This window comes from Bubalus kerabau, chromosome 10 (genome assembly GCF_029407905.1).
Source record: "Bubalus kerabau isolate K-KA32 ecotype Philippines breed swamp buffalo chromosome 10, PCC_UOA_SB_1v2, whole genome shotgun sequence".
Classification (NCBI taxonomy): Eukaryota; Metazoa; Chordata; class Mammalia; order Artiodactyla; family Bovidae; genus Bubalus; species Bubalus kerabau.
Genome location: NC_073633.1, coordinates 29,785,859 through 29,800,154, shown reverse-complemented (window position 1 = coordinate 29,800,154; position 14,296 = coordinate 29,785,859). Strand labels below are relative to the sequence as shown.

The 14,296-nt window shown below is 39.0% G+C and overlaps 1 pseudogene and 2 gene segments (V, D, J or C); all 3 read left to right on the top strand.

Moving 5' to 3' along the window:
* Nucleotides 1-2,346: 2,346 nt before the first annotated feature.
* On the top strand, nucleotides 2,347-4,203 carry LOC129622042 (T cell receptor alpha variable 22-like; annotated as a pseudogene).
* Nucleotides 4,204-6,485: 2,282 nt separating this feature from the next.
* Nucleotides 6,486-7,204, top strand: LOC129622041 (T cell receptor delta variable 1-like). The segment is given in 2 exon segments: nucleotides 6,486-6,534; nucleotides 6,750-7,204. Coding segments are annotated over 2 exon segments (504 nt in total).
* A 5,660-nt stretch (nucleotides 7,205-12,864) lies between these two features.
* On the top strand, nucleotides 12,865-13,656 carry LOC129620475 (T cell receptor delta variable 1-like). The segment is given in 2 exon segments: nucleotides 12,865-12,913; nucleotides 13,130-13,656. Coding segments are annotated over 2 exon segments (519 nt in total).
* Nucleotides 13,657-14,296: the final 640 nt, after the last annotated feature.

The window sequence follows — 14,296 nt, the reverse complement described above, 5'->3', positions numbered from 1 at the left end:
TAGAGTGTTTTTAATTTCAGTAATTGTGTTATTCATCTCTGTTTGCTTATTCTTTATTTCTTCTATTTTCTTGGTGATCGTATTAGTTATCATTCTTGTTATTGTTTTATTATATGGCAAAGGGAAGGAGATTTGCAGATGTAATTAAAGTGCCTAATCAGTTTGAACTTGAGTGAATCAATAGGGAGATTGTCTTTGGTGGGCTTAATTTAATCAGGTAAGCTCTTTCAAAAAAAGTTTAAGCTTTTTCACAGATTAGAGAGATTCACCCAGGCTTGAGGGAGCAAGCTGTCATGAGGGCTATGGCTATGAGGAAATTAATTCTGCCACAATCACATGAGTTTGGAAGAGGACCCTCAAGCCTCAGACAAGACCACAGTGTTAGTTGACTCCATGATTGCAGATTTGTGAGATCCAGCTTAGCTGTACCCTGACTTCTGACATACAGAAACTATGAGATAAATGGATGTTGTTTTAAATCACAAAGTTCCTGATAATTTATTACACAACAAAAGGAAAATAACAGACTTAATAAATGTGTTAAGTGTTAGTTCATAGTGCTTAGAATTGGTTATAGAATAAGAAAACTTGAAATATAATGAAAGCTTGTAACACATAGTAACTTGATAGAAAATCCCCAAGTTTGACTCTAATCCTAAAAATGTTCATGCATTACTGAAAATAAACTGTGAGTAGTTAAAAAAAATTATCAAGTATGCTAGAAGTAAAGGCCAAATTATCTTTATTTTCTCTAAATAGGCAGTATTAACAAATTTACTGTCATATGAAGCAACAAATTATGGAGCCAAAGAACATAGAAAGAAAAGGTATTATAGAAAATGTCAGGGAAATAACTACTGAAATATTGTATCATTTTCTAGATATATACTACTTGTGGTATTTGTTTTTGAGATTGTAATTTCCTATAATTTTACTTCTCATTCTAAAAATTATTTTATATTCAATTTTATTCATAATTTTGTGTTTTTTAAAAAAGCCCAATTTTATAACTTTCAGGGCCTACAAACCATAAATTCTCTTCCCTGAATAATTTTAATGCTTTAAATTCAACCATACAAGGGCAGGAAGGGAGTGAAGAAGGTTCACATAAATGTGAACTTCTCTTTATTTCTCCATCTGGCTGATAGAGGAGGCTGTTGAATAAATCGGAAATGGCTTTCTGTATAAGATCAGAATAAACTCACAAAAACTTTCTTTCTTTACAATTTAAAGAGATATTCTGACATTTTTTACACAATGATATGTGAAGCATCTCAGACACTAGAGGCAAGCACTTCTGTTAAGACAGCCTCTCTTCCTAACACTCCACACAATCTCCTTCAGGAAGAGAAATCTAAGTCTTCTGTCATACTTCAACCTCAGAGCAACCTGGGTTCAAGTCAGCCAGTCTTCAGACTTTTGTTTGTGCAGGATCTCCAAGAAAGGTTTTCACCACTTCTTCACTGCTCTGCCATGACTGTGGGGTCCACTTTGAGGTGCTTCCATTCCTGACTGACTGGCATTCCATTTTACTCCTTTGTCTGCACATGGAACTTTGTTCCAATTTGACTTTGAATAGAGACTTTTTGTTTTAGCTGAGTTCATTGATTCAGCATTGATGTTTCAGGAGGAGCTAGATCCCAGTCAGTGACCCAGCCTGATGGCCACATCATTGTCTCTGAAGGACCCTGTCTGGAGCTGAGGTGCAACTACTCATCTTCTGTTCAAACAAATCTCTTCTGGTACATGCAGTACCCTAACCAAGGACTCCAGTTTCTCCTGAAGTATACGTCTAAAGACAGCCTTGTTTCAGACATCAACTGTTTTGAGGCTGAATTTAACAGGAGTGAGAACTCCCTCCATTGGAGGAAAACATCAGTCCATTGGAAAGACTCAGCCTAGCACTTCTGTGCTCTGAGTGATACAGTGCCTGGGACTTCAAGGAGAGCTGAACACAAACCGCCTGATATCTGGTAGCTTAAAAGACTTGGGGTCTCAGACAGTGTTATTTTTAGGAAGTTGGCTTGTTCTTTGAAGACATATAGAATCCTGGAAGAGTTGGTTCTCAAAGACATCTTAGATTATTTTTCTTTGTTTTTTTTTTTTTTTTTTTTTGGTTGTTGTTTGTTTTACAAAAGAAAAAATATTGTTTTCTTAAGTTCAGTATTCTCTATGGAATTGATGATGGTAGGTAGCGCTTCCTGTCAGTGTCACCTGAGCAGGGTTTGTGGGCTGAGCTGATTGGTTGCAGGAGCAGGAACATTTCCAGTCAAGTCATGACCCTCACCACTCAGGGTTTACTATGTATCCTAGGGTGAAAATTTCCCAGCAACAAAGCAAAGTGTCATGAAGAGGCAAGTGGACACTGTGCTGGGGCTTCTGTTTGCCCAGGTTTGCTGGGAGTTGGGGCTGCCCCACAGGGGAATCTGAAGGATTGAGTAGCTGTAGTGTTGTGGGAGGGAGAAGCAGGAGCTCACAAGTTCTACAGACTTTCTATCCTCATCATTCCTGAGGGCACTTTCAGGGTTTTGCAGGAGCTCTGTGGCTCAGCTGGTAAAGAATTGCCTGCAATGCGGGAGATGTGGGTTCGATCCCTGGGTTGGGAAGATCCCCTGGAGAAGGGAAAGGCTACCCACTCCAGTTTTCTGGCCTGGAGAATTCCATGGACTGTATATAGTCCATGGGGTCGCAAGGAGTGGGACGTGACTGAGCGACTGACACTACTGTGACCCTCACCTGTGACTGTTTCGCTCTTTCTCATCAGGTGTGAGAGGGGTGGATGTGGAGCAGAGTCCCCCAGCCCTGAGTCTACAGGAGGGAGCCAACTCTACACTGTGGTGTAATTTCTCCACCCTCACAGACAATGTGTAGTGGTTCCGTCAGAACCCTGGGGGCCGCCTCATCTGTCTGTTTTACATTCCTTCAGGGACAAAGCAGGATGGAAGATTAAACACCATGACAGCACCTACAGAACGCCGCAGCTCACTGCATGTTTCCTCTTCGCAGACCACAGACTCAGGCACTTACTTCTGTGCTGTGCAGCGTAGTGCTCCCCAAGCACCTGCAGCCTGTACTCAAACCCTCCGCGGGGCTCAGCCCCTCCTCCAGACACAGTCACATCATGACGCCGTTACCAGGTATTTGCTCTGTTTAGTATTTCTTACCTACACTAGTACAGTTTTAACCACAAACACTTTTTGGCCCAACGAATTTGGGATTTGGTCTTTTCCCTTCTGAATATCTCCTATATTTCCCTCTGCACTAGAACCTCTGCCTTGTAGCTGGGAGAGTATCTAGATAAGACTACAGATTTAAAGTAAATATTTAAATGCAATATGCTGGACACCAAAATGATAAAAAGTGAAAGGATCTAAAAGGGGAGAAAATGACTCCACTAAAGATGTTATCCAGTTTAGTTGGGTCTCTCAAGAATATTCAAATCTGCCTTACCATAATTGCAAATACAAATAACTCATAATTGCAATTACTCACGTTTGCAAATTGCAAATACTCACATCTCATCCTATGACTAGGGCAAAGCAAACAGAAAATATCTGTTCAGTGTTCATATATGAATTGATCACTTGAAACAAATTTATCCTCTTTCAGTTCTGGATGCAAGAGTCTAAAATCAGTTTCACTGGCTACAGTCAAGTTTTTGGCAGGGTTGATTCTTTCCCTTCACTGTGCATTACCTAGTTTTAATTTATTTATTTTGTAAGTGGAAGTTTCTACCTCTTAATCCCCTTCACCTATTTCACCCCTACACCCACCCCTTTCCCCTTAGTAACCAATAGTTTGTGCCCTATACGTCTGAGTCTGTTTCTGTTTTGTTATATTTGTTAATTTGTTTTGCTTTTAGATTTCATATAAAAGTGAAAGCACAAAGTATTTGTCTTTCTCTATCTGACATTTCGCTAAGTGGAATATCCTCCAGGTCTATCATGCAGTTCCAGCTGGCAAAATTTTATTCTTTTTTATGGCTAGTAATATTCTATTGTACACACACACACACACACACACACACACACTCACACATATATATCTTCTAGATCCATTCATATGAGTGAAAACTGAGGTTGTTTCTATATATCTTCAGTATTGGAAACAATGTTGCAATGAACATTTGGGTGCATAGATATTTTTGAATTAGTGTTTTTGTTTTCTTCTGATAGATACCCAGGAATGGAATTGCTGATGTAATTCATGTGCGTATAATGCATGTGCATGCTAAGTCATTGCAGTCATGTTCGACTCTGCAACCTCATGGAAATATAGATCACCAGGCTCCTCTGTCTCTAGAAATTTTCCCAACAAGAATACTGGAGTGGGCTGCCATTTCCTACTCCAGAGGATCTTCCTGACCCGGGGATTGAAACTGTGTCTCCTGCATTGAAGGTGGATTCTTTATTGCTGAGCCACTTGGGAAGACCCGAATCATATAATAGTTATATTTTTATTTTGGGGGGGAATCTTCATACTGTTTTGAATAGAGGCTACACCAGCTTACTTTCCCAGCAAGAATACACAAGTTTTCCCTTTTCTCCACATCCTTGACAATACTCAATTATTTTTCATTTTTGTCATGATAGTATTCTGGTAGGAGTGAGGTGATATCTCATTGTGGTTTTGATTTGCATTTACCTGATGGTTAGAGATGTTGAACATCTTTTCACGTGTCTGTTTACCATCTGTATGTTTCTTTGGAAAAATGCCTATTCATGTCCTCTGCCTGTGGTTTTGATATTGTGTGCAAAAGTTTTTTTTAATATATTCTGGACATTAACCCCTTATTGACCAATCACTTCCAAATATCTTCTCCCATTTGATAGGTTGCCTTTTTTGTGTGTTAATGGTTTCTTTCACTGTGCAAAATATTTTAATTTAATTAGGCCCTATTTTCTGTATTGTTTCTCTTTTGTCCTTGCCTGAGGAAATAGAGACAAAAATATGGCAAAGATGAATGTCATAAAGCATATTGCCTATACTTTCTTTAAGAATTTATGAGTTCAGGTCTTATATTTAAGTCTCTAATCCATTTTGAGTTTATTTTAGTATATGCTGTGAGAAAATATTCTAATTTCATTCTTTAACATATAGCTGTCTAGTTGTCTAACTCCACTTATAGAAGAAGCAGACTTTCCCCCAATTGCTTATTCTTGCCTCCTTTGTTATAGATTGAACATGTATACAAGGGGTAAAATCTGGACTCCCTATTCTGTTCCATTGACTGAATCTCTGTTTTTAGGCCAGCAATGTGTATTTTAGATTATAACACCTTTGAAGCATATTTTGATGTCAGGGACTGTGATACCTTCAACTTTGTTCTTTCTTTCAAAATTGCTTTGACTATTTGTGGTCTTTTGTGGTTCTATACAAATTTTAAGATTATTTGTTCCAGTTCCGTGAAAAATGCCATGACTATTTTGAGAGGGGTTGCATTAATTCTATAAATTGCTCTGATTCAGATGAAATTTTAACATTGTTTGTTCTTTAAACCCATGAACATTAAATATTTTTATATATACTTGCATTATCTTCAATTTTCTTCATCGATATCTTATAGCTTTCAGAGTGACATCAGTGTAATTCTAGGGCGCATTATCTAATAAGTACAATTCTCCTTGTAGAGGCAACAAAATTGAATATCCTGATCCTCCTCAAAGTCTAATAAATAAGATTCAATGTCAGATTTCAAAAGAACAATATTTTATTACTGTTACAGTTTCATAAAAACACATACAAATAAATAGATTCTGAAAGTCAGAAGAACTGATGTTTCTTCATTCCATGTTAAAGTAATTTTATTTACTAAAAAATCTAAATAGAGCCCTAAAAACCCAGTTAAGAAAAAACAAGATCAGTTAATTATTTTAGACAAGATAGCTTTTCACCAAGAAAGCTGAAAATCTGTGGTGGCGGATTCATGTTGATGTGTGGCAGAACCAATACCATATTGTAAAGTAATTAGCCTCCAATTAAAATAAATAAATGTAAATTAAAATAAATAAATAAATTAAAAGTCATTGTTTCTGAATAGAGGAAAGGTAAGTATAGGCTAAATGAATGACAAGTAAGTAAGTTACAAAAAGAGTGCATAGCCTACATTAAATTCTATCTTAAATGAGCTGGTAAAATTATTTTACTGAATGATTATCAATTTTTGTCAACTTGTTTAAAATTCAGTTCCCCTCAGCTCATATCTTTAATACTAATTGTTTTTTTCTATATTCCTTTTCAGGATCTGCCTAACTCAAATTACCAGGAAAAGACAAGTAGACAAAATAAAGTTTATGGTAAGCCAGACTTTTTTCCCATATGTGCACAGACCATGTGGTCTATGAACATGACAAACCCCACTTCCTGCTGGGGGGAGTCACACAGGTACCGGGTAGTATGTATATGTGCTGCCAGGCACTCAAAGACACTGAACTCTCAGCTTGAGGCAGAAACTAAGCACATTTGAGCAGGGGAATCCATGCCTCATGTCACTCTCCAGCCTGCTCTGGGTGTTCCTGGCCTTCACCTTCTCTGGTAGGGATGCTTCCAAACACGGGTGCGAGTGTTCAGGGTGAAAGGACTGCACACAGGTGCACGGTGCTTCACAGGGACTTGGGAGGAAAGGAGGGTTGGAGAAAAGCATACTTATAATGATTTCAATTTGGGTTTTCTTTGGGTCCCAAATTAGTCTAATTCCTAAATTATTTTGTTCATTACTTCAGCTATGTTTCCTGATTTTTTCCCCACAGGATCTGGTGTGGCGCAGAGAGTTATTCAAGACCAGCCAGACACATCCAGTCAACTGGGACAGTCAGTCACCCTGAATTGTCGGTATGCAACAACCGGGAGCTATTACTACATGTTTTGGTACAAGCTGCTTCCCAATGGAGAGATGATTTACCTTATTGGTCATTCGGGCCAGAATGCAAGGAATGGCCGCTACTCTGTAAATTTTCAGAAAGCTCGTAAATCCAGCAGCCTCACCATTTCAGACTTACAGCTGGAAGATTCTGCAGAGTATTTCTGTGCTCTCTGGGAGCTCACAGTGTTTGAAGTAATAGGAAAAGCTAAACAAAAACCCCAGAGTTTAATAAAAGAGAGCTTCCCTGATGCAGAACTCCAGCTGAAATACGCACCTGCAGATCCCAGACCAGAAATGGTAGTCGTGTGGTTGCTTAATCTGTGGTGTGGAACTTCCTTTTAAGTCACTTAGGAACAGATGTCCAGACTAACTTTCTAGTAATACGTTCTCAGTCTTAATTTTTTTAAATTTTATATCAATCATACAGAACATGTGCAAAGTTGTCTAAATTTGAAAACTTGCCCTGTAATAATTTAATGTGGCAACTGCATCTAAAAAAAATCTCACATCATAAATCTGGGTTTAATTTTCAGAAATTGTTATGAATATAATTTCCTTAATCTTTTCTTCTTAGGTTTTGTGTCAGTTAGGGTACAATCAGAAAGGTAGAACCACTGTGATACAGAATAAGAGACTCATTTTAAGTAATAGAACTCTCAGGCAATTGCTAGAGTTGGTGGAGGAGTTTATACAAAGCTGTTATCTTTGCATCTTGTGCTGAGCCTGAATTTACTTTAAATGAACTAGAGTGTCATTTGGAAAGGGAAATTGGATACGAACAAAAGCATGGGAAAACTGACATTTAAGGACATACTAGAACCCATGAGGACGACTGGAACCCACAAAGACACACTAAAAACTTGTCTGTCTCTCACTTCCTTCAATCTCATGGTAGTGGGTGACCTTCAGGAGAAGTGGATATTTATCACCATGCTACATGCACATTGGCCCAAGACAGAGAGATGATGAGGAAGAGATCTGGTTGGAGGTTAAGGAGCTGTAAGTCAACAATAAGATGAGCTAGTAGATCAGCAGCAACACGTGTGAGTTGCATAGTTACTGGAGCCCTGCACCAACCAGCAGGGCATAGGAAAATGTGCTACTTTATGACAACTACCTTCTAAACTTTGAACAATCTTTTTTATGGCCAACCCTAATCTAGAACAATACAGAGAAACAAATTGCGAGTCATAGATTTCCAGCCAGTAGAGACACTACAAAGCTATTCCAGTATCTTCTATGTCAACTGGTCATCCATCTATACTTCTTTTAACAACACACTTTCAAATAAAGAAAACGGCAAAACTATGCTTCTTGTTAATACGATTATTATTCCCCATTTGACCATAATCAACATAAACTTTTCCTGAAAAGAGTATACCAGGTTTGTGCATGAGTACTAAGTTGCTTCAGCCACATCCAACTCTTCATGACCCTAGGTACTGTAGCCCACCAGGCTCCTCTGTCCATGAGATTCTCCAGGCAAGAATACTGGAGTGCGTTGCCACACCCTCTTCAAGGGATATCCAGTTCAGTTCAGTTAAGTTCAGTCGCTCAGTTGTGTTCAACTCTTTGCAACCCCATGAATTGCAGCACGCCAGGCCTCCCTGTCCATCACCAACTCCCGGAGTTCACGGAGACTCAGTCCATAGAGTCAGTGATGCCATCCAGCCATTTCATCCTCTGTCGTCCCCTTCTCCTCCTGCCCCCAATCCCTCCCAGCATCAGAGTCTTTTCCAATGAGTCAACTCTTCATATGAAGTGGCCAAAGTACTGGAGTTTCAGCTTCAGCATCATTCCTTCCAAAGACATCCCAGGGCTGATCTCCTTCAGAATGGACTGGTTGGATCTCCTTGCAGTCCAAGGGACTCTCAAGAGTCTTCTCCAACACCACAGTTCAAAAGCATCAATTCTTCGGTGCTCAACTTTCTTCACAGTCCAACTCTCACATCCATACATGACCACAGGAAAAACCATAGCCTTGACTAGCCGCACCTTTGTTGGCAAAGTAATGTCTCTGCTTTTGAATATGCTATCTAGGTTGGACATAACTTTCCTTCCAAGGAGTAAGCGTCTTTTGATTTCATGGCTGCAGTCACCATCTGCAGTGATTTTGGAGCCCCCCAAAATAAAGTCTGACACTGTTGAGCTTCAGAAGACAGTCACCAGAGATGCAAGAGGGAGAACTAGGGAAGATCTGGAACCTCAGTAGCAATTCTGTGCCCTTATATGCTATGGGAGTTTGGGGATTCCTATGAAGGAACCACGGAGAATCCAAGGACAATCTATTATAAAATAACTCAGTTAGGTCTTCCCTGGAGGCTCAGTAGTAAAGAATCTGCCTGCCAAAGCAGGAGACTTTGGTTCAACCCCTGATACAGGAGGATCCCAAATGTCATGGAGCAGCTGATCCTGTGCACCACAACTATTGAGTCTGTGCTCTAGAGCCTGTGCTCCACAGTAAGGGAAGCCACCGCAATGAGAAGTGCAACGACACTTCAGCTGTTTATAAAGCCATAGTCCTTTCTTTAGTAAATTATGCCCTGTGTGTGCTAAGTGAACTAAAATTATTCACTGTGTATCTGACTTACAGATTGACTCCTTTCACTTCTAGGGAATCAATTACTCTGTCGTTCAGTTGTTGTTTAGTTGCTAAAGTTGTGTCTGCATTTTTTGTGACCCTGAATCCCAACTAACTTTAAAACGTTTTAAGGGCTCAGCCTCAAATGAAATACCTCACAATGAAGAATAAAAATATCAAGCTCCATAGCAGGAGTAATTATTTTTTAAACTGTATGTCTGAATGCACTTAAAAAAAAAACAACTATCCTCAAAAGTTTTCCAAAAAATGACACAAAAGCATAGGTGAAGTCAACTTAGCCAGAAATAACTATTAATTTGGGCACTTTGAGGTAAGTTGAAACAGGTTTAGTATTTCTCTTGGTTTCTAAAAGTCAGTGTCTTTAATTAAAAATAAAACTAAAGTGAGATGACTGGTGTTTTGACATCCAACGACAGAGTAACCCCCTCTCTCTGCAGCTAGAGAACAGCCTGTGTAGCAATGAAGACCCAAAACACTCTAAATAAATAAATAAATAAAATTATAAAAAGAATAAGTTATTCTTATTGGGGTTTCTTTATGAGGTGTTGAAACAAAAATAAAATGTTTGAAATTTGATTAATTTGATGTAAATGACTTCATTAGATGAAATTTCAGAATAAAATGAAATAGAAATTTCATTCCTTCTATGTCAAGAAAGGGAAATATTTTTATTTTAGAAAACATATATATTGTTAATAGCTTTTAATATTTTTACTGATTAAGCAACATTTTAGGAGAAGTTTTGTCCTCATGACAACTATAATGAGAATTATAAGATTGTACTAAAGAGTATAACTGCATTCATGACAGCAACATGGTCAAATATTTGAATTTAGAAGACCCATTGGTTCTTGCTTCTTAAACCTTTAATAAGCTAATCACAGAGTTACAGCACAAATGAATATGATTTTACAGCCATTACCATTTGGTATTCCAATACTCAACTGGAGAGATTACAGAAGTCAGAAGCCTATTCTGTGTTCATTTGTCTGTGTGATATTTGCTGTTGTGAAGTTATGTGCTAAAGTTACCAGTTCACATGGTTTGGTGGGTAAGTGGGAAGAAAAGGGAGTTCATGGCTTATTGTTGGTCTTTTTTAGGGAAACTAGGGAGCAGTTTTATAATTCATCTTAGAATCAAAATCAGAAAGGCAAGAGAACAATCAGAACATGAATGAATATTTGCAGTCCCAGAATGATTCATGATGAATTTGTTTCAGATAACATCCCAGATTTTAGAAGAGATTAATTTACTACTAAATTTGGAAGTTTTAAGCAAAAAATCTCTTTCAATTTCATCCTTAGATATTAAACTCTGGCTTGTCCTTTACCAGGATTATCATTTATTAGTAAATCACAAGGGAAGGCAGAACAATGTTTAGGGCAGTCTAAATCTTCCAACCAGAGTGTCAGCACATTCAGACTTGATCCAGCCAGAAGCTACATTTTTCAGAGTCAGAGTCTATAATTCAGCTGAGGAAACATGCACCGTTACTGTCAGGAACTCAGAGCAAAGCCATATCAACAAAGGGGAAAAACCGCCTTCATGCTCTCCCTGCATTGTTGTGGGCATTTGTGGTGTCCTCTACTTAGTTACAAATAATTGGAAACCAGGAGAGCTGCTGCCTGCCAGCACCCAGAGGTGAAATGGAACAGAGGAGTAGATGTCTCAACTAAATATAAACTCTCCTCCCTGCATCACTCATTAATGTGTTACTTCGACTAAAATCTAAGAACTGGCACTGTTTTAGATCTTTCTGTACTTTCTTTTCTACTTGTCTATTTGCCTTTGGTTCTTTTATATTAATTCATCTATTAAAACAAAGAAATCAAATGAAAGATTGACAATGACATTCTACATGATTATGTACAGTATACAAAACTTCAGTCACCAAACAGTGTGGTGTCAACATTTACTAAGTGTTACAGATACCATATTTTGTAAGAGCGCACTGTAGCATTGTGGCACAGAAAAAGTCAGCATGCTTAACTTGATTTTACAGAGGAAAATAACAAACCACTAAGAAGAGAAACTGAACACTTTGGGGTAAAAAATATGACATGAGGACAATTTAAGGACACCTGATCTAATAAATACAATTCTACTTGTAAATGCAGCAGGATTGAATATACTTATGCTCTTCAAAGTCTACTAAATAAAACTCAATGTCAGATTTCAAAGATTAATATTTTTTCCTGTTAAGCATTTCATAAAAAAAAAAAACACATACAACTGAATTGATTCTGAAAGTCAGGAGTGATGTTTTATCATTTGATATTGAAGTCACTGTATTTATTGAAAAATATAAACAAACACCTAGAGCCAAGTGAGAAAAGAAAAAGATACATTAATTATTTTGGAAAAGACTGCCTTTTGTCAAGAAAGCTAAAGGGCTTCCCAGGTTGAGCTAGTGGTAAAGAACCCAGCTGGACATTCAGGAGACATGAGATGCTGGTTCAATCCCTGGGTCAGGAAGATTCCCTGGAGGAGGGCATGGAAACCCACTCCAGTATTCTTGGCTCTTCCCAGGTGGCGCTAGTGTTAAAGAACCCATCTGCCAGTGCAAGAGATGAGAGTTTGATCCCTGTGTTCTTGCCTGCAGAATCCCCATGGACAGAGGAGCCTGGCAGGTTACAGTCCATGGGGTTGGAAAGAGTTGCACATGACTGAAGCAACAGCACAGCACACACATAAGAAAGTTAAAGATCTGTGAGTTTGTTTTATTGTGTTTTTTTTTAAGAGTCATTAAATTCTGGATAAAGAAATATAAGCATAGGCTAAATGAATGACCAGAATGACCAGTAAGTAGATTACAGGAAGGATTCATAGTGTATACTAATATGTTTTGAATGGGCAGGCAAAATTATTATCAGTGTATGTCAACTTATTTAGTCTTCTTTTTCTCTCAGCTCAAACCTTTAACATGTATGTGTGTTAGTCGCCCAGTCGTGTCCAACTCTTTGGGACCCCATGGACTGTAACCACCAGACTCCTCTATCCATGGATTCTCCAAACAAGAACACTGGAGTGGGTTGCCATTCCCTTCTCCAGGGGATCTTCTTAACTCAGGGATCAAACCAGGGTCTCTTGAATTGCAGGTATATTCTTTACCATCTGAGCCATCAGGGAAGCCCTCACACACATAATACTAACTGCTTTCAGGATCTACTTCACATAATAATCAGGGAAAGAAAAGTAGAAAATTAAACATCTGTGAGCCAAAAGTTTTTCCCATCTGTGAAAAAGACCATGTGATTTATGACCATGACAAACCCCACTTCCTGTTTGAAGGAGTCACACAGGAACAAGTACTACGTATATGTGCTGCCAGGCACACAGAGACACTGAACTCTCAGCTTGAGGCAGAACTGAGCACATTTGTGCAGGGAATCCATGCCTCATGCTGCTCTCCAGGCTGCTCTGGGTGTTCCTGGCCATCACCTTCTCTGGTAGGGATGCTTCCAAGCCTGGGTGTGAGAGGTCAGGGTGAAAGGCCTGCACACAGACACGTGGAGCTTCACAGGGACTTGGGGAGGAAAGGAGGGTTGGGGAAAAAGAAGCATTTTATAATTTCAATTTGGTTTGTCTCTGGATCCTAAATTAATCTAAATCCCACACTATTTTATTTACTACTTCATCTCTGTTTTCTGTTTTTTTCCCTATAGGATCCAGTGTGGCCCAGCAAGTAACTCAAGTCCAGACAGCTGTATCCAGTCAAGTGGGGCAGACAGTCACCCTGAATTGTCGATATGAAGTAAGTTGGACGGACTACTACTACATTTTTTGGTATAAACAGCTTCCCAGGGGAGAGATGACTTTTCTTATTCATCAGTATTCAGAATACGGTAATGCAAGGAACGGCCGCTACTCTGTAAACTTCCAGAAAGAACATAAATACATCAGCCTCATTTCAGCCTTACAGCTCGAAGACTCTGCAGAGTACTTCTGTGCTCTCTGGGAGCTCACAGTGCTTGAAGTAATGGGAAAAGGTGAACAAAAACCCCAGAGCTTAATAAGAGAGAGCCCCACTGCTTCAGGACCTCAGTTGAAGTGCACACCTGCACATCCCGGAAGAGATGGTAGTCCTGTGGTTGCTTCATCTGTGATCTGGATCAGAGGATTTAATTCTATATAAAAGCTCCTTCTAGGTGGATCACCAGGCCACAGCTGGAACCAGGTGGGCCTGCCCCACAGGAACTGGAGCTGGAAGAAGACAGGGAATCACTGTGGTTTCTCCTTCCCATTGGTTCCCCAGTTTCCCACCACTGCTTTGGGTCCCCCATTTGAGCAGGAGGCCAGTAGACGCTAGAACTGGGAAAGCATATCTTATCTCCTGCAACTCCTTTCTGGTGTATCCACTTCACAGCTCTTGCCTCTCCTTTCACTAAGAGTTTCCTCTGATTGCCCAGGTTGATACAGGCTTTCAGCTCTTGCTAGTATCTTGATGCTTCCCATCTCTTCTTTGTTTTCCTTAACCCTGCCTGCAAATCTATAAATATTTTCTTCATTAAACTTTGTAGTTAAATCTTCAAGTAAATCAAAGATCTTTCTATATTTGGAAGCAGGTGTCCACAGTAACTTTCTACTGATACATTCTTCTCTTGAACTTTGGACTTTAAATCAATCATACAGAACATGTGTAAACTTGTTTAAAGCTATAAACTTGTTCCATTATAATTTAAAGTGACTGCTTCACTAAAAGACACTCACATCACAAATCTGGGTATAGTTATCTGGAATCGTTATGAAAATCATTTCCTTAGTCCTTTCTTCTTAGACTTTGTGTCACTTAAGGTACAATCAGGGAAGCAGACCATCAGTGATGTCGAATA